General features: G+C 45.5%; 1 protein-coding gene across 1 annotated transcript in view; it reads right to left on the bottom strand.

Moving 5' to 3' along the window:
- The window catches only part of CCDC6 (coiled-coil domain containing 6), a 104,685-nt gene extending 83,068 nt beyond the window's left edge, over positions 1-21,617 (bottom strand). Inside the window, exon 1 of the mRNA XM_046653008.1 lies at positions 21,297-21,617. Coding sequence (XP_046508964.1) covers positions 21,297-21,605 — 309 coding nt within the window. The 5' untranslated portion in view covers positions 21,606-21,617. The remainder of the gene's footprint in view (positions 1-21,296) is intronic.
- Positions 21,618-21,983: the final 366 nt, after the last annotated feature.

Here is a 21,983-nt window from a genome sequence, read left to right as displayed (position 1 = left end):
ATCATTCAGACAAGAGCAGCCTACACGTCACCTCAGGGAAGTTCTCCTTGGCTGCCCCAAACTAGTTCAGTTCCCCTTTTATCACATCCTCTCAGAACCATATGCATATCTTCTGAAGCATCTACCACAATTTTAATTCTGTAACTTGAAATTAGTTGTCTGATGTCTACTTCCCCCCACTAGAATATAAGCTCCAAGAGGCAGACACTGTCCCCCAGACCCTAGCACAGTCCCTGGCACACAGAATACCCTCAGAAATATTTGTGAGATGAACAAAGATGACTGGCTAATTGGTCAGTACGGAAAAAAGATTAAATTTAAGGTCCAGAGCTTTAAACTTATCTTTAAGCAGGGGAAATGGAAAATACTGCAGAGTAAAATAAAACCACCAGATAAACAGAGTCTGAAACTGAACAGAGAGAGAAATAATGCCAATTAAACTTAAGTCCATTTAAGAAGGTTCTAGAGAGAGGAAAAGGCTACCATCATAGTACCCAAAATGCAAACAATTCTGTAACTGATCAATTCATCACAGGAGATTTATCCTAATTCAGGATCTTATATGAAATATACAGTGATACTGCAGAGAGAGATGAGGGGGAAAAGGACACCAGGAGATGTGCTTCTAACATGCAGCTATGAATTCAAGTAGTTTAAGGCAATTTAAAAGGATATCTAGCATCATTACTTTTATTATTTCTTCTGAATCTCTCTTCTGTCATATATTTTTTTCAAAAGAGTATATACACAGTAAGGTTTTACCATAACATGGTAACAATATTTCCTGTAGATCATAAATGACATTAAGAAAGCATAAAGAAATTTCGTGTGGCTAAAAAAAAAAACTCCAAAAGCCAAGTCAAAAGATAAATGACAAGCGGGAAATTTTTTTGCAACTCAAAATTAGAAAAAAGGGCAAGTCTCTGTAATACATAAAATTACTGAGAAAAATGGCTAAGATTAGGACCAATGTCCCAACAGACAAACGACAAAGACTATGAATTAGCCATGTACAGAAAAGGAAATACAAACGCTCTCACAGACATATGAAGAGATGCCTACCCATCCCCTTGAGAGAAATGCAGTCTACACTAAGATGCCATTTTTCACCTACCAGATTGGCAAAATGCAAGTTGGATAAAAGTGTGGTATGGGGCCACACGTACTCTCTCTCATACCCTGCTAATGGAAGTGCAAATTAGAACAAGTCCTGTTGAGAGAAATTTGGCAATATCTATTCAAATTACACATATGTACTGCATCCCACCCAGCAATGTCACTTCTGGGAATTTACCCAGAAAGGCAATATCTCCAAGTGAAGGAATTCCTCTGGAGTCAACTTGCCTGGGTGTGAATTCTGGCTCTGCCACTCTCTGAGGTGAGACTTTGGGCAAATCACCCAATCCTCTCTGAGCCTCACTTTCCCCATGTGTAAAATGGAGATGATAATATTGTCTACCTCACAGGACTGATGTGAGGATTGAGCCAATATAAGGAAATGGTTTAAGAGAGAGGCCAGTACACATGTCCAAAACAAAAGAAAAAACAAACAAATGGGAATTCATCAGACTAAAGAGCTTCTGCAAAGCAAAAGAAACTAGAATCAAACAAAGAGACAATCCACCAATTGGGAGAAAATATTTGCAAATCATATACCTGACAAGGGATTAATCTCCAGAATTTATAGGGAACTCACAGAACTGAACAATAAAAAAAGCAAACAATTCGATCAAAAAAGAGGCAGAGGAGATGAACAGACATTTTTCCAAAGAAGATATACAGATGGCCAATAAACACATGAAAAGTTGTTCAACATCACTAATCATCAGGGAAATGCAAATCAAAACTACACTAAGATACCACCTTTCGCCTGTTATAATGGCTATAATCACTAAGGCTAAAAATAACAAATGTTGGAGAGGTTGTGGAAAGAAGGGAACCCTCATACAGTGCTGGTGGGAATGCAAACTGGTGCAGCCAATAAGAAAAACAGCATGGAGAGTCCTCAAAAAACTAAAAATAGGGGCTGGCCCCGTGGCCGAGTGGTTAAGTTCACGTGCTCCGCTGCAGCTGGCCCAGTGTTTCGTTGGTTCGAATCCTGGGCGCGGACATGTCACTGCTCATCGAAACCATGCTGAGGCAGCGTCCCACATGCCACAACTAGAAGGACCCACCATGAAGAATATACAACTATGTACTGGGGGGCTTTGGGGAGAAAAAGGAAAAAATAAAACCTTTAAAAAAAATCAAAACCTAAAAATAGACCTACCATATGAACCAGCTACCCCACTTCTGGGTATCTACCCAAACAATTTGAAATCAACAATCCAAAGTAACTTATGCACCCCTATGTTCACTGCAGCACTATTCACGGTAGCCAAGACATAGAAACAATCCAAGTGCCCATGGACTGAAAATTGGATAAAGAAGATGTGGTGTGTGTGTATGTATATATATATATATATATATATACATACATACACACACACACACACACACACACCATGGAATACTACTCAGCCAGAAAAAAAGACAAATTCATCCCATTTGCAATAACATGGAAGGACCTGGAGGGAATTATGCTAAGAGAAATAAGGCAGTCTGAGAAAGACAAACACCAGATGATTTCACTCATACGTGGAATATAAACAAACACACGGACAAAGAAAACAGTTCAATGGTTACCAGGGGAAGGGGGGTGGGGAGTGGGCACAGGGGTGAAGGGGAGCACTTATGTGGTGACAGTCCAGAAACAACGTACAACTGAAATCTCACATTGATGTAAACTACTATGAGCTCAATAAAAAAAATTAAAGAGAGTGGCCGGTACATAATATGCACTAGGTAAGCATTAGCGGATATTACATCCCCTTAGATATACTCGTCCACAACAAAATGATCCCTGTTCAAGGTTACTGTTACATTGTTTGTGAGACCAAAGACTGAAAACAAATCAGATGCCCAAGGGTAAGAGACAGCCACACAATGGATTACTACACAACTGTAAAAAACAATGAGGAAGTAATCAATATACTATTATGGAAAAATCTCCAAAGTATAATTAAGTAGGAGAGAAAAAGGGCACAGAACAAAGAATCATCTACACCACCTTTTGTGTAAAAAGGAAGGGAATAGCATGTCATGAGATGACTTTCCTATTCAAGAAATGCAATTAAAAAATAAAAGAACATTTTAAGTAATTATGTGACGTGATGCAGGTGTTAGCTAAAGCTATGATGGTAATCATTTTGAAATATACATCCATCAAATCAACACACTGTACACCTTAAACTTACACAAATATCTCAAGAAAGCTGGAAAAATTAGTGGGGAAAAAATATTTTAAAAGAGCAGCATTTTTTTCAAGCTTCAGGTGAAATTAATACATACTCACAAATGTATAGACCAGTGATTCCCAAAGTTTGTTGCTGGGTCAAAAGCAATTTTGGAATTACCTGGGAATCTTTAAAAAATACTAATGCCTGGCTCCTATCCCCAGACACTGAAGGATGTGACCCCAGGTATCACGACTTTTTAAGTTCTCCAGGTTATTCTGAGGGACAGCAAAGCCTGGGAACCATATGCTGAAAGGTGAAAGGCTATTGGCTACAGAGGTCAAATTATTCCTACAAAGAACAACGGCTCTGAAAATAACCAAAGTCCCAAACCCCCATGTCAGTGGCCCACTTTAAACACCAGTTGACACAGGCAAATGAGAGCAAAGTAAAATAATCTGGACTGTCCCTAGGAGGTAATTCCAACAGCTAGGACTGTCCACTTTCTTTTCCTAGACTCATGTAAGTGAAGGGCTTGGCCTTCCTGCCCCAGCCCCCACTGAGGCCTCATTACCCACGTGTACTGGCCCCATTTCACAGAGGTTCAGCAAGTATTTGGATAACTTCTGGTAAAAGGAGACTTGCTACCCTTCACCTCATTCTCGTTCATGCATTAACATTAAAGCTCCGTTCAGTCCCCTTTGTTTCTAAGTGTTGAACTACCAGATCCCTTTTTTTTCCTCTGCCAAGGAGCTGACAGAGAGGAAAGAATCCCCACCTGGGAGTCAGGTCATCTGCCTTGCAATCCCACCTATCCCATTTACCAGCACTGTTCCCTGGCCAATAACTTACTAACATTTCACCTGTGCCCCAGATCCTTTGTTTTCAAGGTGAGGCTCCCACTACCTACCCCATACACTTGCTGCACGACTCAAATAAAATAACTGAGTTGAAACCATTCTATAGATGCTGCACAAGCTGCAGATTTCAGAGCTGAAGATTCTGGGCAAAAAGGCTCATTTTTCTACCTGTCCAAAAGACATCTGTCTGCACACCCTGCCCACAGCTTCCTGTCTGGTGCTCTCCAGGCCTGTGTGGCTTCACACACAACACCGTACCAGACTTTCTAGAAGCCCCAGATGCCAGCCCATCTTCCTACGGCATGATTCCTCCAGGATGTTCATCAGACATTTCGCAGCTAAAAGCTTCCGGGGAAGACTGCAAAGGAACTTCAGAGTTCCTTGCAGCGGAGCCTGCACAAGCCAAGGTTCTTGCCCCACGTGCACGGGGTGGTGACCTGAGAGTCATCCGGCTGTGTGCCACGGGGGCTGGGAAGCCAGTCTGCATACCTTCCTAAGGGCAGAACCAGCATGACTGGGATGCTTGGGGGACTAGGACCAAGAAACAGGGCAGCGGGTAAAAGGTCGCCCAGCCTGCTGTCAGCACACTAGGGGGAAAGAGGCGATTTAGATCCGGGGCCAGCAGCCTCAGGGCACAGGCTTACAGCAGTGGGGAAGCAAGGATAACACATTTGACTCCAGAAACGCCTCTGCTGTTCACCTTTCAAATATGAATTTACTAGGGGTAATATTACTATTTTCTTTAGATGAGAGAATGGCATGGTGGTTATAAACTCCTTAGAGATGCAAACTGAACTATTTATGGGTAAAACCATTTCAAGACTGACCGTGTGTTGAGTGTTGGTGAAGCTGGGTGGTTTGTACATTCACGGTACTTTTGTGTATGCTCGAAAATTTCCGTAATAAAAAAAAAGTTTAAACAAAATCCTCCATCATCATAAAAACAAATTTCACAGCAGGGGAATGTGAGAAATGTATTCTAACAGCATGATCGAGAGCCAGACGTTCGGGGCTAGGAGACAGGGCCAGTAAGTCACTAACTTGAGCAGCTATTTCTCCTCTCAAGGCATCAGCATCCTCAGCAGAGCCCTGGGGCATGATGGGACGCAGGCCCCAAGTGTAACTGGCACTGGCCATGAACTCCTTTCTGGTGCTGGCGAGGCTTCCCAAGCTGTTCACCACTGTTAACTGACACACGCTCTGTGTGAGAAGCAGCTGGTCTTGAGACTATTCGGGGTACAGAGCTCCCCACCTGGCTTTCCCCTGTGAGAAAATTCCTATCAACCATAAAATGACAACATGGACACATTCTATCAAAGGGGCTTCTGAGGCAGAAGAAAGAGGGACGGGAAAGAGCTCAAGCGTCCATTCAGCCATTCGGAGCTGCATGTGATGCCAGAAGTGGAGCCTGCTGTTTCAAGCTGCCATGCCTTTGTCCATGCACTTCCTTCTTCCTGGAACGCCCTTCACTCACATCCTTTTGGGGGAACAAAAACCTAAAGTCCTCCAACATTCTGTCTGTCATTTGTGAAGTGTTCAACGACTGACCAGGCCATGAGAGTCATTTCATCTTCATTTCCTCCTGCGCCAGTCCTGGGTCTTTCTGGCCCAAGAGCCCTCCTTTGCCCTTCTCTTGCTCTGCAAAGGTAGGGGTGACCTCTGCAGCCTGCATCTCCCAGGTCCCTGTCAACTAACTTTCAACTGGATTCAGCCAATGAGAGGCACTGGCAAGAGACTGGAGGGTGGGAAGAAGGGAGAATCAGGGTGTTTCTCCTCTTTCTTCCCCACCTTGGGGCAGCATTCATGTCTCAAGGCCCATGTGGTTCCAGCTTTCTCTGGGTACCCCCTGCCCCTGGGCTCTGATAAGACCACCTCCTCCCTCTGTCCTCCAGAGGAGGTGTGGGAGTGACATCCTGCTGTTTCACACTCCTGGGCTGTCTCACTGCACCTCCCAGTGAGTTGTATTCTTGGCAACTCTACCACAGGGATAACCAATTTCCTGGGTTAAATTTTCTTCCTGTCACTCCTCATGGTTCTGTTTTCCTGTGTGAACCCTGAATGGTCAACTTACCATCTTCCTTCAACCACAGTGTGGTCACTGCTTTCTCACCTGCCTCTCCTACCAGCCTCTGAGCTCCTTCACGGCAGGCCCAGGGTCTTCTTGGGCTTCAGATGGCTTTAGCCCAGGGCAGGGCACTCGGCTGTTATTTATACCCCACCTTGCTCCTGAAAGGACAGCTCAAGCATACAGCTGGCACTTAGTAGTTGTCCAAACTGTTGAGTTAAATGAACGCCAAGGATACCTCATAACCTATAAAAGTTAGAGAAAGGCCAAAGGAGAAAAAACTCTCGGGAACACCTTTAAGGGACAGAAGACAGATCCTTTCCAGGGGAAACTGATTATAAGGATTCACTACTCAAGAATTAGAGCAAGTGCTCAGAAGACAGGGCAAGGACTTAGATTATGAATTTAAAAAACAAAACTATGCTATATTCTGAATTCCTACAAGGGATTTCATAGAACCTCACAGCTGCAAATTGTCACAGAAATACAAAACGGGTTAAGAACAGGGCCTACAGAGCCAGGCTCCCAAATCCTGGCCCCACCACCTCGCAGCTGAATGACCCTGGCCAGTTCACTTCTCTATACCTCGGCTCTCTCAATCTGTAAAGTTGCAATAATGGTGCCCTGCGGTTTTGTTTCAAGAGCTAAACCAAACAGTGCACATTGGCTGCATTAGTCATTATCTGCAGCCTAGCTCCAGGGGTCTCAAATCAACTGCCATTAGAGCGGGAAGTAATAAGCACGGGAAGCTGCGGGGGTGAGAAGCAACAGAGAGGCAATGCCCCAGACAGACGGGAGCGACAGTGCCTTTCCTGAGACATTCTCTTTCAAAGGTCTTTCAAAACTCTGAAGCCCAATCACTCGCCCGTAGGCCAAACGCAGGCTGCCAGTTTGCAATCCCTCAGTTCTAAACAAGCTTCCTCAGTGAACTGAGGAGAAAATGGAGGCCCCGAAAGGCTGTGTGATGGTTGCCTGGCCCTACAAACAGTGAGAGGCCAAGAGGCCTTGTTCTCCCTGTGCCATTTCAGGCTCAAGGAAAGGAGAAACGAAACAAAAGGGTTGGTAACGTGTGGCCAAATAAAGGGAGACACCTGAGACATACAGACAAGATGGCCTCCAAAGAGGAAGAAATAAGGAAGTTGGTGGTGGAAGGACAGAAAAAGGGAAAGCAAACTGAGAGCAGCTTGAGGAAGGAGAGGAGGTGACGTCCTGAGAAGACCCCAAAGAGCCGCAGTAAATAGAGGACAGTGGGTTGGCTTCACAAAGGAGAAAAGGAAAAGGAAGACATACAAGAAGTAAATCCTTAATCTTTGGATAAACGGAGAAAAAGAAAATGTGTACTGAATGAGTCCAGAGGGCTTTCATAAGTCACATCTTTTATCCCCCAAACCTGAGAGCTAAGATATCATTGATTTCCTTTTAGAGAAGAAGGCACGGTGGCTTAGGGGTCAAGGTGAGTTGTCATATGATCACAGAGCTAGGAAGCAGCAGAACTGAGATTTTTGTAAAAAGTCCTATGGGTTTTAGGATTGCCAGATAAAATACAGAATGCATAGTTAAATCTGCACTTGCAATAAACAGCGAATAATTTTTTAGTAGACGTATGTTCCATGCAACAATGGGGACATTCGTATACTCAAAAATTATTCATTGTTTATCTGAAATTCAAATACACTCCTCATTCTGTGTTTTTATTTGCTAAATCTGGCAACCCTATCTGGTTTCCAAGTCTCTCTCCATTATACCACCTTCTCTCAAGAACCCTGGGGTGGAAAACAGAAAGGAGTTAATGAATAAAACTGGAAGGAGGGATAATTCACACAGATGGCCTAACGGAGAATGCTAATCAGCAACACATACATTCAAAGGATAAAAACAAACAAAGGTGAGCAGTGGAACCCACAGGAACTTGAGAACTAGAGAAGACTACACTGTGCTTAAGAAAAGCAGCAGAGCCTACTGGTTTCCATTTGGGGGCTAAAAGTGAACTCCCACTGCCTTTTGACACCATCCATGAGGTACCAGTGACCCACAGCTGCGAGGCTCTGGGCCAAATAAGAACCAATCAAATAAGGGATTAAAGTCGTTAGTGCTAATCTCCCTTACCTGACAGAGTTCAATGGGAAGGCATTAAAGAGGCATGGGAGGGAGGCAGAGAAAAACCTAAAAGATTCCAATAGTCGTGGCTAGAGCCCCACCTCCCGGTGGACAGATGACAGCAAAAGAGGTAAAAGTTCAAGGGGCCGGCCCTGTGGCTGAGCGGTTGGGTTCGTGCACTCTGCTTCGGAGGCCCAGGGTTTCGCCGGTTTGGATCCTGGGTGCGGACATGGCACCACTCATCAGGCCATGCTGAGGCAGCGTCCCACATGACATAGCACAACCAGAGGCACTCACAGCTACAATATACAGCTGTGTCCTGGGGGGCTTTGAGGAGAAGAAGAAGTTTTAAAAAATTAAAAGACTGGCAACAGATGTTAGCTCAGGTGCCAATCTTTAAAAAAAAAAAGAGAGAGAGTTCAAGATAGCTTACCTTAACTTGTTTATTTACAATGCCAACTGAGTCACTGAATTACACAAACTGTCTTCCTTGCCCCCTCTCTTCACACCAAAAGCCTTCACACCAGGACAATAAAACCATGACTTAGCCCTAGTGAAAAGCATGTTCCTTCAACCTTCAAAAAGTCCCCAGGCTACCATTTCTATCGCCAGAGAAGATCCAGAGGCAACACAGAGAAAACAGGTCACTTGCGGAGTCCCCTGCAAAAAGAGAACACTCCTGGCCTCCCATCGACCTGCCCCTGGCTCATGAGCAGGGCTGTCCTTCCATCCTTTGGGTACTGCGAGCCTGCAAAGTCGGTCAATTTGAAAGATATCCATGTTTTGGTTTCTGTTCTTTAGACCAGCAGCTCAGTAGGAGTGGCGCTCACATTCGGGCCATCAAAGTCCACCCTCTGGAATCCATACCCCCACGAAACAGGGTCAAAAGTCACACGGCTTTAACTGTCTGCTGTCCACAGTACTAAAGACAGAAAACTGGGAAAAGACTCTCGCTGGCTGTTTTCAAGAAATAATGGAAAGAGCCCTACAACTGACCTACAAGGGAAAAACGGATCTTTTAGGAAATGTGTTTGCCTTCTGCTGTCCTGTTACTTTTACATGGCCACCCAGGCTGGTTTAATCCTGACTCACCAAACCCTAGGAAATTGGCCAAGCTCCCAGGCATCCCCAAATGCCAAAGAAACACAGGCTCTGAGAAGCCGGGCTGCAGAGCTCCCCAGCCTGAGGTCTCCACAGAGTCTGGTGCTTGCTGCCTCAGCTGCCCCTCTCAGGTTTCCAGACACTATTTTGCTAACATCATCTCAGAGGACTATTAAGAACAGTTCTGATTTTGAAATACAGTTTGGAGAATAGAAAGTGGGGGAGGGGTGGCTTGCTAATAATCTTTAACATCATTTTCTAGAGGAATAATAATTTACAAATTACCCAAACACTTTGATCTGTATTGTCTCATTTAATCCTCATAAGAACAGTGGGATGGAAGCAACACCGGTATTAACCCTTTAGACTGCAGTGTTCAATGGGCAAGTCCACCGAGGCTCAAAGGCTCTGAATGCAATGTGACTAGCTAGTGAGGTAGCTAGAACCTCAATTAACTGGAGCCCACATTCTACAGGGCCTTGTGTCCTCTGCTGTGCCACATTCCTTTCACACTGTCCCAATGCCCAGTGTTCAACACTGAGGGAAGGGGTGGGGCTACCCAGCAACAGCATGGATGCTGTTTACTACACACTAGTAAAGGTATGAACTAAGACAATAAGTCAAAGAATCTAGACACAAAAAGTACATTCTGTATAAAGCCCCGTATATGAAGTTAAAAAATAACCAAATCTATAGTGATAGAAGTCACAACAAAGCTATTTGGGGGGGGAATGACTGGAACAGAGTGCAAGGGAGCTTGAGGTGGGGCGGGGGGGGGTGTGCTGATAGTAGCATGGACCTTGAGAGGGACAATGATTACACTGGTGAATTCATTTGTAAATTCACTAAGCACTTTTCAATAAATTTGTGCACTCAAAGCTTGCACATTTTACTGTACAGTGTACTCCATTAGAGAGTTTATAAAAAGTAAACCTGGGCACCTCCCAAAATAAATGCCACAGACTCTATTGAGCAGCTACTGGGTGAAGGCTGTGGGAAAATGCAAGTGAGCCTTCAAATGGCAGGGCTTTTAGGTGCCAGTCACCACGCAAGGTCCCATGCCACTGCCTGGTTCAATCCCTGTTCTACCCATTACTGTGACCTTGGAGAGGCTGCTGAGACTCCCCTGCCTCATTTCTGCATCCGTGACGTGGAGAAAGCAAACGGCTGCTGTGAGAATGAAACAGAACTGTCCCAGGCACACAGTAAGACTGTGATATGTATTTACTATTACCATGGAATAAGACAGATCATCTTATAGGTGATAAGTGACAAAGTACCTGTCCTCAAATAGTACAGAAGGAAAACACAAATAAATGCCTGCACTAAGCAGCCAGAGCAGATTATTAATAGGCAGAAAGGCTCCTGTTGTCTCCCGCCCCTCCCTCCCCGCTTCTGCAGTAGCCCCCCCGATGGAACCAGGAAGAGAGCCCACCAGACTTGCTCACCTGGGCTCAGCTCTCCGCCTCAGTTTTCGTTCCTTCTTGACATTCAGGTTCTGTCCTGGTTGTGAGGAATGCTGCCTCCTGCCACCACCCCACCCCCACCTTTCTCTAGATTAACTTCACCTTATCCTTCAGGTCTTAGCTTAAAGATAACCTCCAGAGAGGGAGAGCCCTCCTTGACTCCGGTCCCCACTCCCAGATGGCATGAGGGGCCCTCCACCAACACCCCACGTGCAGTCTCATCCCGGTCCTTATGCACGGCACACTGCCTGGCATACAGCAGGCGATCAATGCATTTGTTGAAAAAAACTCCATCATGACTGTGCTAGTCAGACTATTTTTAAGTCGAGGTTATAACATAAGTACAAAGAGACTGATTCCAGACTGGGATGGGGCGAGGGGCAGCGGCAGGGAGCCCAGATGGCTGTGATGTAAGCACAGGTGGCCACTTACTCAGGTATCTGGGACAGGGTACCAGGGTGGAATAGACTATGGCCGGAGGGCGACAGAGCCAGAAAGGGATGCACAGAATGCCCCCCATGCACCAAAGGCCCCCTCTCCATCGTTGTTTCTCTTCCAAGGTAGGGAGTTTGCTACCCTGGAAACACTCCCTGCGGCCTGGCATCCTGGGAATTTGCTGCGGTAATGGGGCAGCCCTCACTGCTCTAACTGAACGAATAGAACAACGCAGGAACAACCCAGCGGAAAATGCCCACAACAGGATTACGATGAAACTGTTCATGAATTAATTTATATTCCATCCTCCCACAGGCTGTGTAGCCTTCTGCTTAAGCTGGGAGGCCAGACCTGGGTTCAAATTCCGGCCCCACCTGACAGCCACGGGACCTCAGACAAGTTACATAACCTCTCTGGGCCTAAATTTGCAAGTCTGTATCTATGGATAACAGTAGTATCGATCACACAGGGTGGGGGTGAGCATTAAAGAAGAGGATATATGCAAATCCACCCATAGTACCTATCCCATAGTAATCACTGGGTGAATGTTAGTTGTTACCACAGAAACACAAATGATTTGGAAGTGGGGCAATGCTGGCAAATAAGAATTGTTATTCATTTCTTCAAGCTTTTTTTTCTTCAAACTTTCTTAAACTATGGTTTCTTCAAAATGTTGTCAAGAAAATTGAATGCTTACAAGAGATTTGACTGAAAAAAAAAGCAATTGGGGCCATCCCGGTGGGTGTAGCAGTTAAGTTCGAACACTGCTTTGGCAGCCTGGGGTTCACAGGTTCGGATCCCAGGCACAGACATAGCACTGCTTGTCAAGCCACCCTGTGGCAGCATCCCACATAAAATAGAGGAAGATTGAGACAGACGTTAGCTCAGTGACAATCTCCCTCAAGCAAAAAAGAGGAAGATTAGCAACAGATGTTAGCTCAGGGCCAGTCTTCCTCACAAAAAAGAAAAAAAAGCCATCATCATCATCATTTATGAGGTGTTAGAGCAAAGTCATTTCTCTTTCCTGGAGGACAAGCCCTCACTGTGGGTCATTCCCTCCCAAGGTTCTCCACATCCGAATGTTTACTCTAAGCACAAATTAGGACAAATGGTGCCAAGCACAGGGCAGGGCATAGGGCTGGGGTGCCCTACGTGGCTGTTGAATGACGGAAAAGAACCAGATGTGGATTAGCCAATAGGCAATAAAAATTTAAGTTGGAGAAAAACATCCACAGCATTTTAATTAAAATGTTTTAGGTCCAAATTCAGAACTTCAATGCCAGGACAATAAAAAGCAGCTATCTGCTATTACAGAGCTAAATATTTCTTTTAAAAATAAAAATTTTAAGTCACTAAGAATAGAAGTTACCAGGGGCTGGTGGTAGGGGGGAAACGGAGCGTTATTGTTTAGTGGAGACAGAGTTTTGGTTTGAGATGACTAAAAACTTCTGGAAACGGATAGTGGTGATGGTTGCATAACATTGTGAATGCACTTAATGCCACTGAATTGTACACTTAAAAATGGTTAAAATGGTTACTTTCATGTTGTGTATATTTTACCACAATAAAAAGAAAATCAAAAAAGTCACTGGCCCTCTTCTCTGGGCACCTAAGCTATTTCTCAGTAATAAACTACATGCATTCAAGGTTCAAAATGACGTGCAATAGTTAACACACTTTCCAAAAGACACGGATCAGCCAGTGATCTGGACCTGAGGAAGTCTAAACCTCTACTTGATGGTGTATATACTTAAAATTGTACTCTTTGGTTAACAAAGACATTAAAATCATCTAGTAGATTTTTTTCCTCAAATTTTAGTGTTCCTATAATCAGGAGCTACTAAATGAAGCAGAGACACAACGTTTTGACTCTTAGCAAATGTGTTTGTTTAGATAAATTAAGGCTTGTCTAGTGAAGAACCAAAAAAACCCACCAAAATCTAAATAGAATAAAAGTTATTATTTGAGTTGGTGTATTAGGCTAAGCAGGGAAAAAAAATCACCGCTTACATGCAAATAATTTCATCCGTTGAGAAACTCTTTCTATAATTAAACACTAAATATAATTATTTTTCTCTCAGGTCTACATCAGTCCTTCTAATTCAATTTCAAAAAGCTGACAGCACAAAAGACTCAAACTATTCACTCATGAAAGTAACACACAAAGGGTTCCACGTAGGTACTAGATTTCTAAGAACTTTCTTTAGCCCACCCATACTCCATGTTGTTTTCATTCTTTCACTTTCTTCTTTCCTTCTATGGAAAACTCGTTTGAATTATGGCCTACGTCTGGCTGAGTAGCCCCAACGCTGCTCCTGAGCGACGGGTGGCCTCACTTGATCCTCAGCGCCCTGAGATGCCCCGGAGGGTATTAACCAGATCACTTTGGACACACACCTGGCACCCACAGAGGCTGGGCTGATCTGGAACAGATGCGGGCAAGATTATCCCGTCAATCAACGCTGTTTTTTAAACAAACTGGAATTTGAAATTGCCCGTAAAATAGTATCTCTAACGAATTTTAAAGCAAGAACTCTTTGCTTTCACACAGTTTGGGATGAAAAACTTAGGAAATTTGGTCGACCCAACAATATTCCATTAAGGGAATGTGGGTGGGCCCCAGAGTGTAACAGGAATAGAGGAAAAACCACCTAGATGATTTCCATCTACTGACAGACGCAAATTATGAAATTAAAACATCAATGACATTTCTTTTCAATCATCACCACATAAACAAGAAAATTAAAAACAAACAAAGGCCTCCCTGTGCCACCTTGACATAGACAAATTGAACAACAGCTCTCCCCATCTCTGCCTTACAAAATCAACTACAGGCTAATTAAACTGAGCGAATATGACACACGGTTTCCCCTCGAGGTATTCTCTGAGATAGATGGACTTCATTTCAGATCCTGAAAGGTAATGTGGCCCTCCCTGGGAACCCCTACAGGAGCTGGCCTGAACTGCCTTTCTTGCTTCCACTTGCACGTTGGTTATTTCTGGGCTTCACAACTCTCTGGGCTGGAAAGTACTGGAGAGGGAAAGCCCGTCCCTCTGCTCTGAATTCCCTCCAGCACACAGCCAGGGCCAAGCTGAATGAAAGTCAAGTGCAACCCCTGGTAGGCTGCTGGAGAAGCCCTTACATTCCTTCCAGATATTTCAGACTATCTGGCACACAGTAGGCTGTTCATAAGCACTTGTAGGATGAATCCTGCCCATTTCAGGCTGTATTTATCACATGCCATTTCGTGCTTTACTGAGGAAGCAAAGGGGGCGGGGGGAATCACAGAAAATTTCCCAGCATTAAACAAATGAGTATTACGATGAATTTTAATCACTGAACTGCACCTCATACATCAGATCTCGAAACTAATAATAAGTAAGGGGGTGAGTTAATCCTAAACAACCATCAATCCAACTATTAACTCTTCCTTTAACATTCTTCTCCCTAAAAGAGAATGCCTACAAAACAGTGACGTTTGCCATTTACTGGTTTGAACAGTGGGATAAAATTCACAGCTGTGGGCTTGACAGCCATAAAGACAAGAAAATCTGACAGTCTTAGAGAAGTAGGAAGAGTCTGCAAGTTAACACCACTCCAAGATCCTGACGATTAGAAATGTTTTCCAGAGCATTAGTTTCCCTGTCAAGAAAATTTCAACCACCACCAAGCGGGAACACACTGAACCTGTGAACATTTACTTCACCAGCTTTGACAATAATTCAACCTATCTAAAAGCAACTGCATTGTGATTGAAAACAAAAAGCAACACCTACCCACAGAGGGGAAAAGTATGCAGAGGGAACAAGGAAGAAAACTGTTACCCTTGCTCAGCCTGGCTGTAGTTTAAAAGCTCAGATTAGCATTTTTGTGTGTCAACACAATTATCTCTGCAAGGCGTGATTTAAGGAAGAAAAAAAAACAACACAAGTACACCATGTGTGACACTGTATCAACCCCCCACACTCCACTCTGCAGGCCACATGTGGACATGTACGAGGATTCAGTGAGTGTCATGAGTCTTTCTGCAGGTATTTCCCTAGTCAGAGCTTCAGGCCTCTGGTACTTGCTGTTTCCCAGAGGTGGCTGTGGGGCATTTTAACAATAAAGTCAGAGGCAACGCCTGAAGTGATCTGTCACCATCACCAAACCCGAAGTGGCAATCAGAAAACTTCCAACACAGTCACTTTTTCCCCTAAGCCTTGCACAAAAACTCTCAAAAAGGTGAACCTGAGGACACTTCATCCCCTTCCAGAGGTGAAATGTATCACAATGGTCTAGGTATATGCTACAAGGTAGCCTACAACATCACCCATGGTTAGAAGGCAAGGGCTTGGGGCACACCCTGAGAGCAGCTGACCCCCAAATATACAGTGTATCCATTCATCCATCCAGCCTGTTTAACCAACTCTGGCAAAGATGGTGTTTGCTGTGGTTCAGGACACAGGCAGGAGAGTGGCTCTATGAGCACAAGGTCAGGAGACAGGATGAGCACCCTCAACCCAGTAAAAAACCAAAAATACCTCATCATCCAATGCCTCTGGAGTCAACCCAACATTCCCCTGAGAGTCTACCGCATGCCAGCACTGACGAATGGGAATGAACAAGGCAAATTCTGTCCCCAAAGGAATTTACCCATCTACTGGGGGAGACCTATATGAAGGGGGCAGGAGAGTGATAGATGGGTCCTGTGGGACATGAACGGGCACATAACCCAGTATGTGGCTGGCAACGAGGCCGTGCCAGTGCACACTGGGGTGGGGGTGGTGGAGGCAGTACAGTCTACTTGGATTTACAAGGCAGAAGGGAGAGGAGGAGTAGGGAAAAACATTTAAGGGCAGGAGGTACATGCCAAAGGAGCCAGAGAAACCTACCGAAATTCCAAGAACTAGTAATTCAGCAGAGAGCTTCGAGAATGTAAGGGTTGTGTCTCTGAAGCAAGCAGGAGCCAAATCATGCAAAGCCTGGTAAACCACTAGAAAGTTTACCTGGACCCAGAGGGCAATGGGGAGCCACTGAAAGTTTTTAAGCAAGCAATGACTACTTTAGCTTTTTGCTTTAGACCAGTCTCTCTGGCCTTGAACAAGAGTCACCACAAACCAGATACTGGTCATTCTCTGAACTCTTCCCCAAACCCAGCAAAATAAATAAGGAGAACACTGTAAAAGCCTCTCACAACCTTCTGTATGGTTTTGTGTTTTTTTAACCAATACAAATAAATTATATGAAACACACAGAAGGAACAAATGTGAAGATTTGAACTGCAAAAGAAATCTAAGAATAGCGTCTTTAAGACTGGACCTATGTACAGTTAGTCCTAACAGTGAGGTCATACTTTTCTCAAAGTTGTGTCTACAGCTGGGTGTTTCCATAAGAATCTAGGATTTTTTTTTTTTAACCATGAAAAAAAAAAGACACACTGTACCTCTTTACAAGGGCAATGTTGATCTGATAGCTTCAGAGAGTCTGCCAAAACGAAGTCTTAAAAATGGAAAATAGTGTATTACGCTTCCAGAGTAAATAATCCAAAATCCACAACATTAACTATATAGAGGCTTTTATCGGTTAATGAAACCATTACCCTGTTGATGTTTAAAATAGCCAGGTTTTCTGATCATGCTATAGCAACATGTTTTTCGACTAGAACTTCAAAATGCCTTGGTACTTCTTTACTTCCCTAAACTTCTATAATGAAGGACTAATTTTGTAGTTAGAAAAAGACACTTAAATACTAGTAGTTTATTACAGGCCTTTATTTTCAAACTAAATACATGCTGAAGGTCTGAACTGGTCTAGAAAAGGCATCCACCTTAGAGAAGTAGCCACACCGGGGTGAAGCCCTGCTTATGCTCTGAGAACACCAGAAACTAGTGCAGAACGTTGAAGCCATCCAGTTACTGCCCACAATTGCATTTCCTCACCTTCTCAGAGACCAGCAGCTCTGGACACCTCTCACTACACTGAATCAGATAATCTCCAATTACATTTTCACCCAAAAGCCAGAGAGATAGTGCAAGCCAGATAGATCTAAGCTAAAATCTAGGCTAACACCTAAAAGCTACTCAAATAGGGTGAGTGAACATTTGTTTTTTGTTTTTCTCCACTCCAAAGTAGAAATTATGATCTGTAATCATCAGCCTGGATCAACTGCTGATTTACTGGGAGAAACTGGATAATCGCTCAAAACATTCCATTCTACCTCTAAGCCCCAAGTAAAATACACTAGGGACAAGCCATGACCCCCAGATGCTCTGGACACCTGCAGACATGGATGAAGGGCCTTGTCCAGTTGATGCTTCCCCATCGATGATGTTTACCTCTACCATGCAGATGCTGAGAACACAGACCATGAAAAAACACTTATAAACCAAAAGAGAGCAAAATGATCACTGGTTAAGAGCTTCTATCGGCTTTTGGACTCGGCTTAAAAAAAGAGGGCACAACAATGAGATCCCACTACACACCTATTAGAACGGCCAACATCCAGAATACTGACAACACCAAATGCTGATAAGTATGTGGAGCAACGGGAACTCTCATTCACTGCTGGTGGGAATGCAAAATGGCACAGCCACTCTGGAAGACAGCTTGGCAGTTTCTCAACAAAACTAAAAATATTCTTACCATAGAACCCAGCAATTGCGCTCCTTGGTATTTACCCAAATGAGCTCAATCTTCTGTACACAAAAACCTGCACATGGATGTTTATTGCAGCTTTATTCATAATTGCCAAAACTTGGAAGCAACCGAGTCGTTCAGCAGGTAAACAGATAAACACCCAGACAATGGAATATTATTCAGCCCTAAAAAGAAATGATCTATGAAGCCATGTAAAGACATGGAGGAGCCTTAAATGCATATTACTGAGTGAAAGAAGACAATCTGAAAAGGCTACATACTGTATGATTCCAACTACATGACATTCTGCAAAAAGCGAAACTATAGAGACAGTAAAAAGAGCCAAGGGTTAGGGAGGGATGAAAAGGCAGAGCACAGAGGATTTTTAGGGCACTGGATCTATTCTGTATGATACTATAATGGTGGATACGTGTCATTATACATTTATCCAGACCCATAGATTGTACAAAACCAAGAGTGAACCCTAATGTAAACTATGGACCTTGCGTGATCATGATGTGTCAGTGTCAGTTCACCAGTTGTAACAAACGTACCTCTCTGGTGGGGGAGGTTGTTATGGGGGAGGGCGGGGAGTATAGGAAATCTCTGTACCTTCTGATCAATTTCGCTGCAAACCTAAAACTGCTCTAAAAAATAAAGTCTGTTTAAACAAAAGCAAACAACACTGGCACCTCTCTCTTCTCCAGAGTGTGGCTGATTAGCAGTATACCTTCCTGAATATGTTCAGAGAAAACAAAAGACAGCCATAATCACCTTTAGTGGTCAAGAACATCAAAGTTAACATTGTAATAGAGGAACTAATAAGAGCCAGGAAGGCAAGTAATAGGATTATGGTACCATCTTCCCTTCAAATTAATAAAATAGTGAAAAATCTAGGAAGGCCTTCACTTAACTGAGTATCTAGGACTTGTCACAAACTTCCTAGGCAGCTACCAGCAAGGGCTATGTTTAAGTTAGAGTTGTCAGGGGCTGTGCAGCTTAACCTTAACATAAACTACCACACAGTGTTATTCAATGGACTCCTTACATTCACAGACCCATTTCATGGAGTCATACACACTTCTCCTCCCAAATTACATACCTAAAGTCGAACCCACCCCAACACAATCTGGGTCCTTGGTCAGTTAAAACTCTCAAAACCTTAAAGGCATCTCTTCTCTGCATTTGTCATACGGCTCCTTAATAACACCTGCCAAGTACTAAGGAACCAGGTAAACCACAAGCACTTTTATTTGGCTCCTTGCATATATTAATCAGAGATTAAAGCCGAACTGAGAAGTTCCTAGTACTTGTAAACTGTCATCCAAAACAATTTTAAAACTACTCAGGAGGGCGACAGAATATTTACAAAGTATATTTGATTGGATGTCAGTTTCAGGTGAGAGTTAAGTGCTAAGAAATAAAGCCACCACTTTACACACTCTTCAAACCAAGTATTCAGAAGGCCTCTGATCTTCTACACCAGGAATGAATGTGTCTGTGCAAAGCCAATATGTTTGTGTACAATTTACAGACCTACTTTTATTATGGTTAAAGTGTCAAACAGATAACCCTTTCTTAGTATCTCCACCCCCTTATCCTCCCTCCCAAACAAACAAAAACAGCCTGAAGTGCTCGCTGTACCCAAGAGGCTAGAGATTGTTTCATCTAAGTTTTACTGCTTTCCATGGTTCACATTCTCCAAGAAACTAACCCTCTCATTTACTAACTCAAACCTTAAATAAACTGCTTCCACCAGCTTCCCCCTCTTCTCAAACCCGGACTCAGCAGAGAGATCTCTCTCAGCCAAGAAAGCAATAGAGGAGGCTTGGAAGTGACTGCCTCTGCAAATTCCTCCCCCTTCCTACCAAAAGGACATTTCAAGAACTTTACAGTCTGGACATATGTGAATGTTGCTCCAATTCGATTCACCAGGACTAAATTCGAGCAAACTGTCTGTCTATAATCAATTTGTTTAGGGTGCCAATCACACTGACACTTGGGCGGAAACCTGCTTTTTAAGCAAATTCACAATGTCATCCAGTTCCCACGTATGCGCTAGCACTGAGGGAGCATCCACATCAACTCACACCTACACACTCACTCCTCCACTAAAGATTTTTTCTTGGGACAGGTGCATCCTAAACCTGCCCCATTCCACTTCCAGAGTGGGATCTTTGATCCGTCCCCAAATTTTTGTCTTTTTCTCCATCTGAAGGTTCAGTCTAATCAGTTATTGTGCGGCAGCTATGGGAATTTATCCCCTTGATTTCTGGACATTTTCTTCTCTGCTCCTGGCTCGGAAACCGTTTTGATCTGAATAGAGTTGTCTGTATGGGGATTCTGCATGTTAATGATGTGGCTAGCTGGCAGGGAAGTTAGGTGAGAGCACACAGTGTACTTTTTCCAGTTAGTTTAGCCTCATCACGGCTATAGTGGCCTTTCTAAATGCCTGCTACACTAGGAAGGAGACCTATGCATCTAATCTTACCCGCTTCGGGGAAGCCTCCAGGGGCCAGGTGGAAACAGAACAGCCAGTCTCCTCTCCCGTCAAGTCTCTGGGCTCAGAGGCAAAATACCCCTAGACATTCCACCACCAATGAAGCAAACACACGTACATCTGGCTTAGCAAGGGAGTCAGTCGCTACCCTTCACCCTGGTTTCAGCACACCCTTCACTCTGTCCAGGCCAGTATAGGATGCTGCATTCTCCTGGCTGTACACCGTCGCCGTCGCCGCCAACACCCCCCATCCCCAACCAAGGAAAGGACTTCCAACGGAGGTGGGAGCATCAGCTACGGTACCCGCCCTTCCCTCTCGATCCTGGCCAGAAAACTCCACTTCCCGGATTCCCGGCCACTCTCTCCCGCCCCCTCCCCGAGTGATCCAGCTAGCGCTGTCCTGATGCCAGCGAAGTGCCCAGCCCAGCTGCGCACCCCCCGCACCCAAGCCGTGCCCCCGGAACTGGCCCCAGCTTCCTCACTCTCCCTGAGCCTACGGCTCCCCAGATTCTGGGCGCACCCCTCAGGCGTACTAGGGCTGAAAAAAGTCCCACCCCGCCCCCCAGTCACACCGCCAGCCTCTGGTTCTGCCCGGGAGCGGCCTCCTCCCCAGAGGCGTTCCGTGCCTGGTTGTCCCAGCAGCCTTCTCCCGCACCCCATGAGGGGCCGAGACCCCCGGGGAGGACAGACCCGCATGGTCCCGAAGGGGCGCCTCCCTCTCCCCCACCCTCCGGGAGCCCGCAGGTCTCGACTGGGATTGTGCTCGCTGCGGCTCCTCGGGAGCCTCGGGGAGCCCGGGGGCTGCCCGGGTCGGGGTGCAGCCTCTCCCGGGGGCGGGCGGAGGTCGGCGCTGCGGCGCGCCCCCCGGGGGCACTCACGATGGTCACGCTGGCTTTGCGCAGGTCGCGGTTCTCCTCCTGCAGCGCCTTGCACTTGAGTTTGTAGGTCTCCAGCTCGATCTTCAGCACCTTGTTCTCCTGCTGCAGCGAGGCCAGGCGGTTGGTGAGCTCCTCCAGGCGGAACGGCGAGATGACAATGCCCCCCGACTTCCCACCGCCGCCGCTTCCCCCGCCGCCACCGCCGCCGCCGCCGCCCGAGGTCGACGAGCAGGACGACTGCATGGCGGCTGAGCCGCTGCTGTTGCCCCCCGCCCCGTCCGTGTCGCTCTCGCTGGCGCTGTCCGCCATGGCCGCGGCGGGCTAGGGAAAGGAGGAGGAGGAGGAGCAGGGAGGCGGCGGCGGCGAAGGCTGGGCTGCGAATGAGTGGGCGCCGGCCGAGCACAGGGGAGCGCCGAGCTGGGCGCCTGGCACCAGGGCGCAGACTCGAAGCGGCGGCGAGAGAAAGAGAGGGAGCTTCCCGCTGCCAAGGGACCTCCTCTGCCAGAGAACAGAGACCCCGCCCGGGCTCGGGCAGTATTGCACTGGGGCTAGCTCCAGCCGGGCCTGGCGCGCTCACTAGGCCATCCTGCAAAGCTTGCCGAAAGCTCCGGGACCCGCCCGCTGCCGCCGCGGCCCGCCTCCCGGCGTCGGCCGGCGGGCCAGGGACGCCCGGGCACTGCCGGTGCG

Source organism: Equus quagga, chromosome 2 (genome assembly GCF_021613505.1).
Source record: "Equus quagga isolate Etosha38 chromosome 2, UCLA_HA_Equagga_1.0, whole genome shotgun sequence".
Lineage (NCBI taxonomy): Eukaryota > Metazoa > Chordata > Mammalia > Perissodactyla > Equidae > Equus > Equus quagga.
The sequence above is the reverse complement of the archived record's forward strand: the minus strand, read 5'-3'. Positions and strand labels throughout refer to the sequence as shown.